The sequence below is a fragment of the Anabrus simplex genome, chromosome 1 (genome assembly GCF_040414725.1).
Source record: "Anabrus simplex isolate iqAnaSimp1 chromosome 1, ASM4041472v1, whole genome shotgun sequence".
Lineage (NCBI taxonomy): Eukaryota > Metazoa > Arthropoda > Insecta > Orthoptera > Tettigoniidae > Anabrus > Anabrus simplex.
In genome coordinates, this window is record NC_090265.1 from 55,243,607 (window position 1) to 55,263,892 (window position 20,286).

Consider the following 20,286-nt stretch of genomic DNA (forward strand, 5'->3'; position numbering starts at 1 on the left):
CTGATGTCATTTTGTTTATCCCATCATGTGTTCCTAATGTTCCTATCTTTCTATGTATGGCTAGATTTGTCACTTATTTGTTTATTTCTGTTACGGGTTTTGCATTGTTACCTCAATTTTTATTAAACCTATAATTTATGTCCATCCAGATTTTATTTTTGTTCAGACTAACTGCAGAGCATAATTGGAAAGGCACTTACATTCTAAGGCCAAGGTGGATTAGTCAGCGAGGATGGTTGCCCAGTTGTACTTCCCCTTGAAGCTATAACCACCACTACTAAATCAGTGAGGTGGCATTTAGGGAGGGGGGCTTAAATGCATGAGGTCTGGGTCAAAAGATTTGTTGCAATGTTAATCCTCTCTCAGCTCAAAATTTCAGTACTTCTGTGTATCTTAAAACTCATAACAGTGAAAGGGACTTAAACTCTCATCCCTACCCCACCACCACCACTAATATATATATATATATATATATATATATATAATTCGCTGGGGCCGTCAAGGACCACGTTAAGTCTTGTTGCATTTGACACTGAACTTGGCCTTCTTTAGAGCCCAAATTTCCCTCATTCTTTGTGAGTGGGCCTGCTTATGCTCCTCTGTCCAAGGGGCACCATGTCTTCTCTTCGGTTGCTCATCTCGGTTTAGCCCGTTCGTCAATATTTTCTTGCGGAATAGATCTCTGTTAAGGGCATCTTCAGCTGAAATATGTAGCATTTGCAGGTCTTCGTTGGTATTTCTAAACCAGGGAATTGTGGTTTTGGGGTTTGAATCAAAAAAGTGAAAGATTTCTTTAGTTAACTTTCTTCCGTCCATTCTTTTCAGATGACCGTAAAATCGTGCCCGTCTTTTTCTGATTGTATCGGTAATTTTCTCTATTTTGCTGTAGAATTCCTTGTTGGATCTCTTTTGGATTTATTTATTTATTTATTTATTTATTTATTTATTTATTTATTTATTTATTTATTTATTTATTTATTTATTTATTTATTTATTTATTTCAGTAGCACAATATAGATTACAGATGCAAATTAGAAAATATATGAAATAACAATATTACATAAAATTAAAGAGTTATTTACAAAATATCGGCCCAGCATTTGGCCACGTTAACAGTACTGTTACTGGCCTGTGCCACATCAAGTTCTGTGCATTTTACAGGGCACAGAGGGCAATCAATAAGGTGCCTTGTTGTTTGTACCACGCCGCATTCACATAGGGTCTGATTGCCCTTCAGGAGGCCCCATTTCTTCATGTTGTCCTTTGATCTTCCAATGTCTGCTCTTAGTCTGTTCAGTGCCTTCCATGTAGTCCAGGTTTCTTCATGACCAGGGGAAGCTTTTCCTCCAATTTTAAGCATTCAGGATGAAAAGGGATCTTCTGATTCCAGAGTAGAAGTCTGGTCTTCTTTGCTTCTGCACTAGCAGGGGATGAGGAGTGCATAAAACTGTTCCTGGACTTCAATTGAGTTGGTGGTAGTTCGTGTCCATGTAGGGGGTGGGCTGATCTGGTAGAAGCCCTTAACCTCTCCATATTTTCAGCTACTTCGAGTCTGATCTCAGGAGGGGCTATTCCTGCAAGAGAGTACAATTTGTCTGTTGGTGTTGGTTTCAGTCATCCTGTAATATGTCTGCACGTTTCATTCAGGACAACATCGACTTTTCTGGCATGTGTGGATTTATACCAAACGGGACTAGCATACACCCCTGTTGAGTAACAAAGTGCTGAGACTGTTGTCCTTACCGTATGAGGGTGGGCGCCCCACTTTGAACCTATCACTTTACGGAGCAGGGAGTTCCAAGAGGAGACCTTTGCCTTGATGTTTGAACGGTGCTCCTTGTAAGTTAAAGAACGATCCAAAGTAACACCCAAGTATTTCGGTGTGTAATTATGTTCTAGAACTTTGTCCTTCCACTTCACTTGCAGCTTCCTTGAGGCTTGTTTGTTCTTCAGATGGAAAGCACATACTTGAGTTTTTGATGGTTTTGGTTTTAGATTATTGGTCTCATAGTAGTGAGACAAAATATCCAATGCTGAAGTGAGATTGTTTTCTACTCTTTCAAAGCATTCACTCTAAGTAGCCAAGGCCAGATCATCAGCGTATAGGAAGCTTTTAGTATGAGGTGGATGTGGCTGGTCGTTAGTATATATTGAAAAGTAAAGGAGCTAGCCCACTTCCTTGAGGAAGACCATTCTTTTGCGTTTTGCATCGACACGAGAGAAACCTTTCAGAAGGGTTTATTTACATGTGATATTGTCATACATCCGGGTATCTCCTGGGCAACGGACTAGAACTATTCCTAAACGGCTGTTTCTTTTACTCCAGTAGCACTATTGCAAACTCAGTATTCTAAGAAATGATGGCAGGAATTGACCATGAGATCAGGAATTGGTCATTTGAGAAACCTTGCATGTTTTAAGAAGTAATTTAGGAGAAAACAAAACTCTCTATGCAGACAATTGGAAAAAAATATATAATTTTTAACCAAATGTAAAATCTGTATTTAATTGTCAAGACATGGTATTTCTGCACATTTTGCTGTCTTTCCTCATAGTACAGGTATCCAGTGATAATTCAATTTTCACAAAAAATGGAGCTGTTGAGGTTCTCAAATTACCAATTCATTTTTATAACTTGAAAAGACTTGTGTTTTTCATTATAATGTATTTTAATTTCATAGGTTGAACCTGAAGGATGCTGTGCTTTCTGGCCTCGTGATACAGACACAAAGAATCTGAGGGCAAGAGTGGTTGGTACTACTGAAGTTACTGCACCATTCTCGTACAACAGTGTATACACTGTATTATTACGACTGGATAACAAGGTGAGTTCTGTTCATTATTCTCTTTTTTAAATAGTTCCTCACTAATTACAGTGTATTTCCAATTATTTGGGCTAATGAAGGGGAGAATGTGCACAAAAATGAAATAAAAAACAGATAACCCAATTTAATTTTTTTTTAATGATTGGCATCAAAAAAGGGAACATACAGTATCTACAGTTGAAGTCCGCTATAGGAGGTATGGCATGTAGCGAGAACCCCATTGTAACAACAGTTTTTATATACCCCTCAGAAATTCCTATATTAATCTCTATAATACCCTTTGGTTAAAGTGAGAACCCTTTCACTGATTCATCTGTTATTACAAGTAAATTAGGGCACTTTTTTTTTTATAATCAATAATTATACAGTCCAGCATTCTTATTGAGTATGATTGGTCATCTTCTGTATCAATCGCTATGTGAATGAGCAAGGTATCATTGATATTCAAATGTGCTTTTGACGTCGATTAATAACGTGGGTGACTTCAGTTGTTAACCCTCTGTTAGTGATGTGAAATTTACTCTACTTTAGTGACTTTGGTCCAGTCGACCTGCCTTAAATAATTCCATACTTTTCATTATTTTAGAGTATATTTTCAAGGAAGGGTATAATACATAAGTATTATACCATCTTAACCTTTATTTAAAATACACTTATCTATAAGCAATAATAAGGAGAAATTATAACTGAATTATGACAAGTGAAATTTGCAAAATATCCAGATAAACTCTGTTGAAAAGAAAACAAACAATCATGATTGAAATCTAAAGTATGTAAATTTGCATCAGTGCACAATTAACCTTCAAGACAGTCATGGCATGCAACATTTGCGTGTTCAAGACACAAATACTTATGACGCTTCTTACAGAAGTACTTTGTCTTCCAGTTCTGCTTAGACGTGCAGACCCTGTACCTTCCCATTTCCTTTGATGGTTCTAATCTAGGTAGGACATCTTCCTTGATGTTGTAAATTTCCTTTAGCCTGTCTGCAGTTATTCTGGGAATATTGGAAATAGAAGCTCTTAGAACGGCATGGTTCTTCATTAGGTCAATAGCCAACCCAGTCAGGAATTTATGCTGGACAATTTTGGCAGATGAGCAGTTATGACTAAATATCACCTGAGTATTTATGCCTGAAATGTTAAGTAATCCAAAGAAAATCACCATGGGCCAGCGAGCAGTATTCCTAGCGCAAATACAATAAGCATTCAGTTGATCGACCACGTCAACACCGATCATAGTCTTGTTATATGACATGATAATTTTAGCTTTTACTGTTGCGTCATCAGTGCTGTCATCGTCGTGCATGGAACTGATGAATAGAACATTTTTGCCCTTCACAGGAATGTGAAAAACTAGTGTGCAGTCCTTGCAAAACCCAAACATTGTTGATGGAATAGGCCTCGATTGCTGCTGTAGAAACTCAGGGGGAATCTGACGTTTGTTGTTCCGAATGGTGCCTGACAAAGTTAGATTATATTGACCATGGAGTAAGTCGCTAAGCTCAACACTAGTGAACCAGTTATCTGTAGTGACATTTCTTAACAACTACTAGGGGAGATTTGCTGGTTTGGAAAGGACCATCAGGCTGCTTGCCTACATAAACTTCTAAATTTGATATATGAAATATCTCGGCATGACAAACCATACTTGTTTGGCTTAGATGGCATAAATTGACGGAAACTGCAGCGTCCATGAAATCCCAGCAACATTTCATCAACGGTCACGCATTGAGACGTACTGTAATGGGCTTTGCAAATTTACTACAAAGCTGTCAAGGATATCTCGAATCAGAGCAAGTTTATCACTGGATCTTCTTTCGTGGCATGTATTTCTGTCATCAGATCTTAGGTGCTGTAGGAGAAATCTAAATCTCTGCAGTGACATGGCTAGGCAAATTATTTCTGGTGAACTACCATCAGTAGCAAAGAGTTCATCTGCATTCAGCCGATTGGATTTTTTCACACCACTCATTAATAGAATTCCAATCAGAACTTGAATTTCATTACTATCAGTTGGTCTGATATAAGTTTTCCTTTTATACCGCCCCAGAGATTTTTGCGCTATGTGTTGATTAGTATACTGCACAATCATTTCTATCATAAGACCATCAAAAAATTTCCTCCAGATTTCAGTCGGTTCTTTGAAGCCCTTCACTGACGCCCTAGACCCTGGAAACTATGTTACATTGTTTTTGGAGCTTGTTCGTATAGCCTTCGGAGGACAATGTATCTTCCATTTGGTTATATCCTTTCCTACATAGAATTAAAAATCACTACCTGCATAAAACTGTATTTCATCATTGGTATCTAATTCTTATTCACTGTTAGAATCTTCTTCTCATACTTCAACAGAGTCGATTTCTTCAATGTCACTTTCATTGTCCCAGCCATCAGCATCTGAGAGGTCAGCTTCATCCTCTTCAAATCAAATCAAAATCTCTTTATTTGCAAATGAGGTGTCTACCTCGGTGGCAAATGGTACACTAAAATACATTATTGTCAAGCACTAAATATTAAATTAACAAGAGAAGAAAATTTTCCTATAATACAATATTATACAATTTACGCTAACAATGTTTTCTATTAAACACACAGCTCATCCTTAATAAATTTATATTGTTTACAAAATTCTACTTATAATATCTCCTGTACTACTTACAAATATAGTCAACTGATATACAGTATGTGGAATTACTTCAAATGATACTATACAACTGGTATAAGATAAATATTTACATTGCAAACTTTTTACTTTTTTTTTTTTTTTTACCCGTTCTGGAACCTAAGTAGCATAACGACCTGCTGCGTCTTAACCAGAACCCCTTTTGCCACCATTTTTCAGAGTTCTTGAAGGGCCTTCACAGCTACCGTAGCGGTCCCAGGGCCCTCGAAGTCCCCCACTGTACTTCACCCCTACAGGCAGTCCCCTACTTTGGCTGTCCAAACTCCTTAGACCAGAGGATGGAATTAATTTATTCACACACATTTTTTTAATTTACAATAACCTGCACTGGTCGAATGCCCTCTAACACTTCATTTATTTTCCCTGTTGCTGTTTATTCTCTTCTTGAATATCTGTACAGATTTTGGAAACGGATCAAACACTACCCCTGGTAAACTGTTCCACTCCTTCACACCCTTCCCAATGAAAGAAAATTTACCCCAATCGCTTCTGCTAAAATTCCTTCTAATTTTATATTTGTGGTCAGTCCTGCCGATATAATTATTTTCCAACTGAAGCCTCTCATGGATATCTCCCCATGCTTCTTCTCTTGTATAGGCTCTATATAATCCTATAAGTCTAGTTTTCTCCCTTCTCTTACTTAGAGTTTCCCACCCAAGTTCCTCTAACATTTCTGATACACTACTCTTTCTCCTGAAATCCCCTGTTACAAATCTTGCTGCTTGACTAGCAGGGTCGGCTAAAACAACTTTAAGGAGCTCCCTAACATGGGACTCTTCACTTTCGAAATTCATATCCTTGAATACACAAGAAGAAAAAACCATATTGTCTTGACCAGTAAAGAAACATTAGTGTTAGCACAACAATCTAACAATTCTAACAGTGAACGCAACAATCAACACTGCTTATGCTACTAGGCTCCAGAATATGAGCTAATGAGTACACATAAATCCACAAAAATCTAGATCATGCCTTTCATTTGCATGCAACCATAAAACGAGATTGGTGACTTCGGTCTGTTGGACCGTGTACACTCTTCGTGACCTTGGTGTGTGAGACCGTAAAGACTTCCACTGACCTGTACAGTTATTGTTCGAACTTGTGCAGTGGTGAGTATACTCGAGAATGAAATTGATGAAGGTAACCTGATGCGCAGGTAGCTGATTTCAACGGGCAATGAAGGAGACGCAATCATTTATGACGTCGGTCTGTGACACCGTGCGTCACTAACGGAGGGTTAAGTCCTTCAAAATAAAGGTTGAAGTAAATGATCCTGTGATTTTAATATCATGTACTGAAATTAAATCAGAATTTGATGCTTGTCCATATATGGCAGTGTGCATTACTGATTTCAGAGGTTAGATTATTGTACTTTCGTGTCTAGTTAGATTTCATAGAGGTCATTCCCCTGTAAATTTTTATAGTGGAAAGATTATCATAACTCTACAGGGGGCTTGAAATATATTTTCATAATACATGCGTGGTAGGGTTAAGTTAGGTGATACTGTTATAAAACTAAACGTATTCACAGAGTATTAGAATTAGAAAATACCATAACTAACAATTAAAGCCACTTTATGGGAAACAACCACAAAATGTTTTGAACATACTTATTGCTGTTCCATACTGATTTTACTGTGTATTTTTGTATCTTTCCTGACCTCTGTGGGAAATACGGTATTACAACAATCTACTATAGCAAATAAGTTTATCGCCTTATGTGTTCTCGTTATAATGGACTGCTAAACACAGCACAAAAGAGTTTATTTTGAAAACAACTCAAATTGCTGAAAGCTTTGCCTATTTCACAAACTTTCTTTTTAAGGTTACTCGAATAATTCGTAAACCAGATAATCTGCATACGAATAATCAGGAGTACACTGTATCTGTTGATTGTGCATGTGTGATATGGAAGGTGAATTTTTCAACCTTATCAGGCTTAAGGTTGAAAAGGATATCTGTAGCATCCATCATAGAGCTTCAGTAAGGAGGTGACAATGCTGTAATGTCACAATCTGAGGAAGAACTTCAAGTTATTCTAAATGCTTTCTCACCGGCATATCAAAAGCTAGGACTTGCAGTAACTTAAACATTCAGAAGACCAATGACTTACACCCATCCAGCTCCAGGAACCCACTTCCAAGTACCAAACGTAACAGCGAACTAGGTACTACTACAAAATATTGACTTCTTTCCACTGTTTGTAAAAGCCACTTTTGATGTGGAAGTTTATCACTGCCTTAAAAATGCTACGGTAGTATTTGGGTGGCTGGGAATCATGACTTTTTAATAATCATGACCTCAGTAGCTCTACCGAACTTATAGTGTACAAATCCGTCTTAATCCCAATTCTCTTATATGGATGAGAGAAAATGCTCAACATCCAGACACAACATAAAATTCTTTAACCCTTAGAACTCGTGCAGCAGGCCATGTCCCACAATGAAATTTTCCTGCACAGATCCTGCCTGACATGATTTTCTTCTTGGTATAACTCCTTTGTTGGGTTACACATGCATGAACCACAGATACAGTAAGCTCCTGTGATCTATTGACTACAATTTGAAGCCCTGTATTGTTATAATCTCTTTGAATTCAGGCTTTGTGGAGAGTCCTTTGAAGACCATGCAAGTTTGTAAACAGACATTGCTTAGCAACATGGCTTCGTTCAGGGAGCATGAGAAGTAATTAGCCAGACTTTTAGACGAGAGTGACATTGATTTGAGTGATAGTGGAAGAAATTTTTAATTAAGTGGTGATAAAGTTATTGCGGAATTAGATTGTGATAGTGAATTCAGTGATTATTTATTTAATGTATGATGCTACAGTTGACAGTCGACTTTATGTACAGGTTCTTGACACACACACACACACACACACACAAAGATATACAAGCGACTCTATAAATAACTGACAGAAGTGGAGTGTTCCCTCTCTGACTCCAAAATAATGAAGTTGTAGCTACACCTACATTGCACTGCCTTTGCTTTATTAACATCAGAAGTGCAGTTAAAACTGCCATACCAGAAAAACAAAGTTACAACTATAGGGGGTAGTTGTTGCTATCTTTTATTCACTCCAAAGGAAGCTGTAACTTCAAAATATCGAAGTGGCAGCATATTCTATTTTTTAATTCACTTCGCCCATGGTTGGATTTGGATGTAGGGCCATGAACATTATTAGTAAGTGCTATATGTCTTTTAGTTTGTGCATTAAACCCAACTTGCTTACTGTGATGTTTGTGACTTCTTGAACACACTGTACTAAAATGGAAATGAATCTCATTGTTTTGTTTCATGTTAAAGTTGTGCAGCTTTGTAGCTAAAATCTCCTTGTGTTTTAATGCTTGTATGAATTCGGAGTTTGACAACATATGTTGTTGCTGTGGTAATGGATTTGCTGTGTGTACTCAAAATTAACTGGAGCTAGTGGCCCTGAAGAAAGTACGTTTTAAATTGAAATGGGAAGCAGCAGAAAACCATTTTGTGGGTGAGCAACATGGACTAATTCCTTCCTAATTGTCTCTTGGATATGTGGTTTCATTTTACAATGGGTAGCACTTGAGATAGCTGAGGTACTGCTGTTGGACCAGAAATCTGTGGGCAGATGTCAGTTTGTCAATTCACCCATAAATTTTAATCTTAACAAAAAGAGTAAGTTATGAATACACGTAAAAAAGAAAATTTACAAAAATACAAGGGAATAAAAATTCACATTTTTAGCAATCTGTACTGAATGTAAACATTTCTTCTACCCTATTTTTCACATAACATGTAATTTGAAAGTCTGGACCATACTACTCTCTAACACGTTTATGAGAAGATAAATATCATTAACTCAGAACATACTGATCTTCTGCTCAAAATTTCTCTTGATACTCCTTAGCCAGGATGAGCAATGAAATCACACTAGATATACATATACCTGTTCCTGAGATTATGTCCGTCAAAGTGTAAACGGATCTGTTACTCTCCTGAGATGAAAGTGCTGGAAATATAACCATCCTCAGAACTTGAGCCCAAATTTCTTTCTTTCATTGTGGGTATGCAATTTCACTAAGAATTACTGGAATAATCAAGTCCTTGCCTGGCATATAACTACAAAGACAGCCATACAAATTCTTTTCTGGATGCATTCTCAGGCATCTTATCCTCAGGTTTCACAAAATGCAGAAAATCAGTCTATATTACAAACATTAAACTACCATGCAAATTATTCAAGAAAATATAAATCTGTGTTTCTAAGAGTCCTAGTGTTGATTTCTCACCTCCAAATCACTACCCCAACCCTCCCTTTCTTGGTCATTTTGTCTGATTACTCAGCCATTATTTTCACTAACATTGTTGTTATTACTAATAATAGTTTCAGTAACGTAATCTTTATTCACTAAAACTTCACTTGCACCTCCTGAAAGATTCTATATCACTTTTATCCTCTGTGTTGACCTTTCTTTTAATATCTACTGTACTTGAGGCAACGATTATCAGTCTAAACAGCTGATAACAAATGTTTGAATTTTCTCTCTTCTTTTGTTTCCTAAGCCTTCTTAATCCTAGAACATGCTAGTACAAGCATTACAGGAACTCATACTCAAGAAGTTGCAAAAAAGGCCCGTAGTTGGCAGGTTGTTGTTGTTTGAGTCATTAGTCCATAGACTGGTTTGATGCAGCCCTCCATGCCACCTATCCTGTGCTAACCTTTTCATTTCTACATAAATATTGCATCCTAGATCTTCTCTAATCTGCTTGTCATATTCATACCTTGGTCTACCCCTACCGTTCTTACCACCTACACTTCGTTCAAAAACCACCTGAACAAGTCCTGGGTGTCTTAAGATGTGTCCTATCATTCTATCTCTTCTTCTCGTCAAATTTAGCCAAACTATCCACTTCATATCCGTATCGACTATAAGATCCAATTAATTGAAGGAACAAGAATCCACCTGATCGATACTTTCACTTTTATTTAGCCTTAGGCTATTTCAATAGACATTAGATTAAAAGTTCAGGACATGTTTCGAATGCGTTGCATTCATCATCAGCTGCTTGCATTTGGCAAAAGTAAAAATTAGCTAAAAGCAGTCTCACAATTTTCTTAAAACCTTAAAAACAAGTGTTAGTAGTGCGTGTGTGAATGGATGGGGGGGGGAAGAGGGGGGGATGCATTGAAGGCGTTTGTTAGTTAAACTAAGACTTAAGAGTTACAATACAAGGCTGAAGGCAGCCGGATTAAACCCACTCCCGCAGCACGGGAAGTTAAACTAACACGCAAGACAAGGTTACAGATCGTGATACAGACGATCCAACTGTTCTCATACAAACTACAAATTAGCAAACTTCATATTCGAAACAAGCCACACCTCTCCACTCAACAGGAGATAAGAGACGTGAAAACACCGGATGCCTTCTCAAGGAAACTTTTTACTAATAGCTCAACAGAAATACTTCACACAGTGCATACAAGTTCTTCAGTAATCAACGAACTCATGGAAAATTCACAAGACTCATAGTGAACTGTATTTTAGTCCATCAGTGTTTTTAACATTAAGATTTTTAATAATAAGTCTTAGTTTAACTAACAAACGCCTTCAATGCATCCCCCCCTCTTCCCCCCCCCCCCCCCATCCATTCACACACGCACTACTAACACTTGTTTTTAAGGTTTTAAGAAAATTGTGAGACTGCTTTTAGCTAATTTTTACTTTTGCCAAATGCAAGCAGCTGATGATGAATGCAACGCATTCGAAACATGTCCTGAACTTTTAATCTAATGTCTATTGAAATAGCCTAAGGCTAAATAAAAGTGAAAGTATCGATCAGGTGGATTCTTGTTCCTTCAATTAATTAAATTTAGCCAAATCGATCTCCTTTCACCAATTCGATTCAGTATCTCTTCATTCGTGATTCGATCTATCCATCTCACCTTCAGCATTCTTCTGTAACACCACATTTCAAAAGCTTTTATTCTCTTTCTTTCTGAGCTACTTATCGTCCATGGTTCACTTCCATACAATGCCACGCTCCATACGAAAGTCTTCAAAAACATCTTTCTAATTCTTATATCAATGATTGAAGTGAGCAAATTTCTTTTCTTAAGAAAGCTCTTCCTTGCTTGTGCTAGTCTGCATCTTATGTCCTCCTTACTTCTGCCATCGTTAGTTATTTTACTACCCAAGTAACAATATTCATCTACTTCCTTTAAGACTTCATTTCCTAATCTTATATTTCCTGCATCACCTGCCTTCGTTCGACTGCACTCCATTACTTTTGTTTTGGACTTATTTAGTTTCATCTTGTACTCCTTACCCAAGACTTCATCCATACCATTCAGCAGCTTCTCGAGATCCTCTGCAGTCTCAGATAAAATAATATCATCGGCAAATCTCAAGGTTTTGATTTCCTCTCCTTGGACTGTGATTCCCTTTCCAAATTCCTCTTTGATTTCCTTTACTGCCTGTTCTGTGTAAATATTGAAAAGGAAGGGAACAAACTGCAACCATGCCTCACTCCTTTCTGGATTGCTGCTTCCTTTTCAAAGCCCTCGATTCTTATCACTGCAGACTGATTTTTATACAGATTGTAGATAACCCTTCGTTCTCGGTATCTGATCCCAGTCACCTTCTAAATATTAAATAGCTTGCTCCAACCAGTATTATCAAATGCCTTTTCCAGATCTATGAACGCCATGTACGTGGGCTTGCCCTTCTTGATTCGATCCTCTAAGATCAGACGTAAAGTCAGGATTGCTTCACGTGTTCCTACATTTCTTCTGAACCCAAACTGATCTTCTCCCAACTCAGCTTCAACTTGTTTTTCCATTCTTCTGTAAATAATACGTGTTAAAATTTTGCAGGCATGAGATACTAAACTAATGGTGCGGTAGTTTTCACACTTGTCAGCACCGGCTTTCTTGGGAATAGGTATAACATACATCTTACACACTAAATAGAATAACCTTGCCATGCTGGTTTCTCCTAAGGCAGTCAGTAATTCAGAGGGAATGTCATCAATTCCTTGTTCCTATTTAGGTCACTCACAGCTCTGTCAAACTCTGACCTCAAAATTTGGTCTCCCATTTCATCAGCATCAACAGCTTCTTCATGTTCCAGAACCAAATTATCTACATCTTTACCTTAATACAATTGTTGGATATGCTCCTGCCATCTTTCTGCTTTGTCTTTCCCTAGAAGTGACTTTCCATCTGAGCTCTTAATATTCATACACCTAGATTTCTTTTCTGCTAAGGTTTCCTTGATTTTCCTGTATGCAGCATCTACCTTTCCCAGGACCATACAACCTTCGACATCCTTGCACTTTTCCTTCAGCCATTCTTCGCTAGCTACCATGCACTTTCTATCCACTTGATTCTTTAATCTCCTGTATTCTTTTCTGCCCTCTTCATTTCTAGGATTCTTGTATTTTCGTCGTTCATCAATCAGGTCTAGTATCTCCTGAGTTATCCACTGATTCTTAGTTGATCTTTTCTTCCTTCCTAACATTTCTTCAGCAGCCCTACTGACTTCATTTTTCATGAGTATCCAGTCTTCCTCTATTGTATTTCCTTCAGCCTTTTCGTTTAGCCCTTGTGCAACATGTTCCTTGAAACAATCCCTCACAGTCTCTTCTTTCAACTTGTCTAGATCCCATCTTTTTGCATTCTTTCCTTTCTTCAATTTCTTCAACTTCAGATGGCATTTCATGACCAAGTTGTGGTCAGAGTCCACGTCTGCTCCTGGGAAAGTTTTGTAATCCAATACCTGGTATCTGAATCTCTGCCTAATCATAATGAAGTCTGTCTATTACCTTCCAATGTCTCCAGGTCTCGTCCACGTATACAGCTGTCGTTTGTGGTGATTGAATCAAGTATTGGCAAGGACTAAATTATGATCAGTGCAGAATTCAACCAGCCGACTTCCTCTTTCGTTCCTTTGTCCCAATCCAAATTCTCCTACTGTATTACCTTCTCTTCCTTGGCCTACCACTGCATTCCAGTCTCCCTTCACAATTAGATTCTTGTCACCTTTTATATATTGTATTAAATCTTCTATATCTTCATATATTCTTTTGATTTCCTCATCCGCTGAACTAGTAGGCATATAGACCTAAACTATTGTGATGGGCATTGGTTTGGTGTCTATCTTGAAGACAATAATTCTTTCACTATGCTGGTTGTAGTAGCTTACCCGCTGCCCTATTTTCTTATTCATTATTAAACCAACTCCTGCATTTCCCCTGTTTAATTTCGTGTTGATAATTCGGTAGTCACCTGACCAAAAATCCTGTTCTTCCTGCCAACGTACTTCACTTATACCAACTACATCTAACTTTAGTCTATCCATCTCCCTTTTCAAATTCTCTAACCTACCACAACGATTCAAACTTCTAACATTCCACGCTCCGACTCGCAGAATATCAGTATCCATCTTCCTGATGATTGCCCCCTTTCGTGTAGTCCCCACCCGGACTAGTTTACCTCCGGAATATTTTACCCGGGAGGAAGCCATCATCAGTACATCATTCATAGAGAGAGAGCTGCATGTCCTCGGGAGGTAGTTACGGCTGTAGTTTCCCGTTGCTTTCAGCCGTGTAGCAGTATCAACACAGCTAAGCCATGTTGAGTATTATTACAAGGCCGTATCAGTCGATCATCTAGATTGCCGCCCTTGCAACTACCAAAAGGCTGCTTCCCTTTTGATGAACCATTCCTTAGTCTGGTCTCTCAACAGATACCCATCCGATATGGTTGTACCTGCGGCTCGGCTATCTACTTCATTGGGACACGCAAGCCTCCCCACCGCGGCAAGGTCACATGGTATACTAACAATTTGTTGGTTATTTTGATCCACCTTTTCAATACAAATTACAGTTTGTGTTGCTAAGTTGTAATGTTACAACCCTAATTTACCGGGACATGTTTCGCTTTTATTCATAAGCATCATCAGCCTATACTATTGCCTCAAGGTTTGTCATTTTTGGGTTGTTACAAATTTCATTACATTGAATGTAAATCTGATTTCAGTGATAACAATATTTAAAACAAGAATAATATACACATTAAAAATTATGACAATATGATTTGAAATGTTGAAATGGATTAACTCTTAATTCTAAAACACATTGACGTCCAAAACACAGTTTTTAATTTGGCTAAAAATTGTTTGCAATTTTAAAATAAAATTGATTCAACTATAATTTGGCATTAAAATTTGAGTCATAAATATAAATATTGGATGTTAATATATAGGAGCCATAGTTTCTGAAGTGCGTTGGTTTCTAGATTACAGTAACATTTCAGTATTGAGAATTATAGTTAAGAATTGTGCTCTCTAAATAATGTTACCGGGCGAGTTGGCCGTGCGCGTAGAGGCGCGCGGCTGTGAGCTTGCATCCGGGAGATAGTAGGTTCGAATCCCACTATCGGCAGCCCTGAAGATGGTTTTCCGTGGTTTCCCATTTTCACACCAGGCAAATGCTGGGGCTGTACCTTAATTAAGGTCACGGCCGCTTCCTTCCAACTCCTAGGCCTTTCCTATCCCATCGTCGCCAAAAGACCTATCTGTGTCGGTGTGACGTAAAGCCCCTAGAAAAAAAAAATAAATAAATAAATAATGTTATTTAAAAAGACTGTAATTTTGCATTATGCGTGATTAGTCATGATGATAATCTAGAATTGAAGTCTTGAGTTCGTTGGAAAACGGCTTCTATATATTAACATCCAATATTTATATTTATATTTATGACTCAAATTTTAATGCCAAATTATAGTTGAATCAATTTTAACATTGCAAACAATTTTTAGCCAAATTAAAAACTGTGTTTTGGACGTCAATGTGTTTTAGAATTAAGAGTTAATCCATTTCAACATTTCAAATCATATTGTCATAATTTTTAATGTGTATATTATTCTTGTTTTAAATATTGTTATCACTGAAATCAGATTTACATTCAATGTAATGAAATTTGTAACAACAACCCAAAAATGACAAACCTTGAGGCAATAGTACAGGCTGATGATGCTTATGAATAAAAGCGGAACATGTCCCGGTAAATTAGTGTTGTAACATTACAACTTAGCAACACAAACTGTAATTTGTATTGAAAAGGTGGATCAAAATAACCAACAAATTGTTAGTATATCATAGCATAGTTCAGTAGGGTCTAATAATGAGATTAATTACATGTAAAGGTCACATGGTTCGCAGGGGAGGATTTGGCAGGTAACGACGATTATTCCAGACAGTTACTTTGGGGTACTAGGGGCAGAAATGGGTTAAATAACAGTGTGTGTTTCTCTCATATGTTGATCATCCTAAAAGAACTGGGATTCAGGTTCAAGAGCAAAGTGCAGTCACACTTTCCTGTCTTTTGTCCTTCATCTTAGAATAAGACTGCTTTAGGACTGTTTTTCATATTTTTATTTTCAGTGATATTGCGATAATTTCTTGTCCTTATTACTTATTGATTGTAGTTAATATACATCACTCCCAAGCCGTGTTTGTGACACTGGTGAATTGAAAAATATTAAGTGGAATTTGTGTTTGGAAAGGGGCCAGTAGTGTTTACAAACTTTTAGTATAAGAGTTTTTTATTCATCTTTGTCTGTACAGTGTATTGGACTGTATGTTAGCACTTCATTTCTTTATATTTATAATATGGTATTATCTCCAACTTTCTTACAGTATGGTGGTATCAACGTTGATATTCAGATGACTGAAGGGGCTGTGTATATATCATTCATGTCATATGGACCTGGCTGTGCTCCTGCTCTCATTATAAACCATACCCCTGTGCCAATCTCTTTCTCAGAGAAAGGATCTGAAAATTCGTGGTAAGTTAATCACTCATTTCCTATAGCTGAGAATATTAATGCTCCTTTTCTTGTTCCATTTTAGCATTGAATATTGTGATTTAATCAAAGGAATAAAGCTCAAATTAAATGCATGGCACAGAAAGGTTATTACAGATTATTTGAAGAATATAATGTCCTTTGTATTGTCAATTTATCTTCTTGCACAGATAACATATTTCAAGCATTATATGTGGCCAAAATAATACAATGTTAGGATTGTTGTAATTGTGAATGCATATATTTCTGACACAAGAATAATAAAGAAGTCACTTATTCATTCATTCCATATCAGTTGTAATATTGTACAATAATAATATTATAAGTATGAGCAAGGTGGAATAAAGCATTAATAATAATAATAATAATGATAATAATAATAATAATAATAATAATAATAATAATAATAATGTTATTTGTATTATGTCCCACCAACTACTTTTACAGTTTTTTGAGGTGCCGAGGTGCAGGAACTTTGTCCTGCAGGAGTTCTTTTATGTGCCAATAAATCTACTGACACTAGGCTGGCGTATTTGATCACCTTCAAATACCACCAGACTGAGCCAGTTTTGAACCTGCCAAGTTCGAGTTAGAAGGCCAGCACTCTATCATCTGAGCTACTCAGCTTGGCAATAAAACATTACATGCCAGTACTTAATATAATGGAAACTCATGGTTCCAGAAAAGTGAGAGTCACAAGGTAACATGGTACAGGAATCTGTAGTAGACTGTATGATCTATGACCGAGAAATGGAAAAGAACATAAAGGCAATACCATCAGAAGCCTAAGGAAGTGACCATTGGCTGCTGGTAATGAACCTTAGAGTGTTGAAGGAAAACTAAAAGGATGGAGCAGCAGCTAAAGAAAATGAAAGCATAGAAACTGAAAGAGAATCAAAACAAGGAAAGATACCAGGAACTATTCAAGGAGAAATTAAAGACAGAGGATCTAGTGTCAGAGAGGAAGATGGGGAAAATTCAAGAGCACAATGGTAGAGGCTGTTGAAATAGTCTGTGGGAGGGTTAGCAGTAAAAAAAAAAAAAAAAAAAAAGGAAGGAGACACTATAGTGGAGTGATAAAGTAAAAGAAGCAGTAGGAAATAAAACCAGGCCTTTCAAGCATAGTTCCAGCACAGAACAGAAAAAGCAGAAAAACAAGGAAGCAAATGAGATAGTTTCAGAGGAGAGGAAGAAGTAGATGGCAAGGTGTGCAGAGATAATGGAGAAGAATAGCAAATGGATAACAGCAGACTCCAGGCTGCAGAAATGAAATTCCTGAGGTCAATGCTGCAGAAAACTAGACAAGATAAGATCCGGAATGAAAAGGACTGCGAGGACATCCAAGTGGAAACACTCAATGAAAATGGTTAGGCAAGGATCTGGTCAGAAAGCGACTTAGGGGCAGACCAAGGACACGGTGGATCTCCCAAATAAAAGATGATCTACAAGAAAGAGAAGTGGAATTGAAGAAGAAGAAGAATAAGTAGTAGTAGTAGTAGTAGTAGTAGTAGCATCATAAACGTAAGTGGAGAGTGCTCTTGCAACACACTGGAGAAGCTGTAGACAGATGATAACAATCATGAATAAAATGGTCAAAAGTAGGAGGAAGGATGCAAGACGTGATGTTATAATGTGGGATAAAAATGGAAATGAGATGCGGAATGTGAAGCACCTTAGAGGATTACTTTAAGGAGCTAATGAACCCATATAGGCCTACAGAGGAGAAATACATAAAAGAATAAATATAACTGAGAAACAGGGATCTAACATGGACAGAAATGAAGGCAGCACTAAACAGTATAAAGGGAGTAAAAGCACCAGGATTAGGTGAGTTGACAATGGATAAGCTGAGAGCAGCTGGAGTGGTGAAGGTACAGTGGTTGTATAGTATCTTGAGAATATTCTGGAATGAAAGGTGATCCCAGAAAGGATTGGAGGAGTAGAAGAATACAAAAGGGGTTACCTTTGTCATGCCACTGTGCAAAAATGTTTGAGAAGATTATTAGAAACCAATATGAAAGATAATAGAGAGTTTATTTAGAGAAGAGCAACATGGCTCCCAACAAGATAGGTCAACTGTAAATCTCATATTTGTGGGAAGACAACTGCAGGAGAAGAGTATGGGAAAGATATGGTGTTGGTATTGTTGGACATAGAGAAGACATGACACTGTTCACATTTGTAAATTAGAAAGAAAGTAAGGTTAAAAGCATGTATGAGAGAAATGAAAGCTGTGTAAAAATGGGAGGAGGGAAGGCAGCATGGTTCATGTTAGTGTGGTGTGAGGCAAGGAAGTGCTCTTTCACTTCTGTTTTTATTATCTTGATGAACAGAGTACTGGGGTAGTGTGGCTGGAACAATTGGAGAAGATAAAATGAAAGCAATGCTGTTTCTGGATGATGTAGTGATATGGAATAATAGTAAAGAAGTAGTACAAGAACAGCTGGATGCATGGGGATTATGTAATAAAGTTCTTAGCAAAGAAGAGCGAATGAGTAGTCATCACAGCATGAACGAGGAATGGACCAGATATGGAAATAAGTGGATGAGAGAAACTACAGAAAGTAGACAGTTTTAAATACAGTACAAGCCTGCAATAACGAGTGCGGGATGTAGAGAACCCTATTATAACGTCAGAATTTTCTGTCCCTTCAAAATACCTATATTAAACTGTGTATTATCCTTCAGTTACAGAGAGCTCTATCACTGAAGCATCTGTTATTACGAACGATTAAACTTGCGCGATTTTTTCTGTTACCGATATTTACGTAACCATCCATTATATTGCATGCAATCGATCATCTTTGGTATAGTTTTCTCGCTATATCCCCACTAGCGACCTCTCTCTCGTCGACATTCAAAGGCGATGTCGGAGTCTATTAGTAAAACCCATCGTCCGCTGTGCCATAAAGAAAAATGAAGAGGTAGGAGAACATGTTTTTGTAATAAATGCGTAAATAACATATCCAATAGCAGTTGTTAACTTGTTACAATAAAGGCTGAAGTAAACAATCACTTAGTTTCAATGCTAAATACTGCAATTAAGTAGGAATGAGATACACCTCAAGATATGGCAGAGTGCATCATTTATTTCGAAGATTAGTTTATATTTTCTCACGTCTGGTAACATTTCGGAAAGGCTATTGTCATGTAAATTTATAGCGAGAAGGTATCATTTCTCTACTGGTGCTTGAAATATGTTTTTATGATACATATAGTACGGTTAAGTTAGGTTAGGTGAAGCTGTTTGAATAAGAAAACTGAAAGGTTAGCCACAAAGTGCAATCGATCATCCTCGGAGCGGTACCGTTTTCTCGCTATGTGCACTTGCCAGCTCTCTCATCGACATTCGAAGGTGGAGTTGAATAGTAATACCTGTCAACTGCCATTCCGTAAAGAAAATCAGATATGAAAGAGAACACGTTTTCGTAATAAATGCGTAAATGACGAGGCCGATAGCAGCTGTTAACTCGTTAGAAATAAAGGCTGAAGTAAACAATCATTTAATTTTAATGTTATACAATGAAATTGAATAAGAATGCGATACACCTCAAGACATGGTAGAGCGCATCACTGATTTCATAGGTTAGATTATATTTTTTCGCGTCTGGGTAAATTTCGGTAGGACTATTCCTATGTAAATTTACAGCTAGAATGTTATCACTTTTCTACTGGTGCTTGATATATGTTTTCATGGTACGTACGTGGTTAAGTTAGGGTAGGTGACACTATTTCCTTAAGAAAACCGAAGCGCTTGCCACAAAATGCGACCTTCGGAATCATTTCCTCGCTATGTGCAATTGCGAGCTTTCTCATCAACATTCAAATGCGACGTCAGACGAGTCGATTAGTAATACCCATCGACTGGTGTTCTGTACAGAAAATTAGAAATGAAAGAGGAGAACATGTTTTCGTAACAAATACTTAAATA

The 20,286-nt window shown here is 37.4% G+C and overlaps 1 protein-coding gene across 1 annotated transcript in view; it reads left to right on the forward strand.

Moving 5' to 3' along the window:
* The window catches only part of LOC136884060 (intermembrane lipid transfer protein Vps13), an 816,621-nt gene that overhangs the window by 617,944 nt on the left and 178,391 nt on the right, over window positions 1-20,286 (forward strand). The window contains exons 42-43 of the mRNA XM_067156088.2: window positions 2,682-2,825; window positions 16,189-16,337. Coding sequence (XP_067012189.2) covers window positions 2,682-2,825; window positions 16,189-16,337 — 293 coding nt within the window. The remainder of the gene's footprint in view (window positions 1-2,681; window positions 2,826-16,188; window positions 16,338-20,286) is intronic.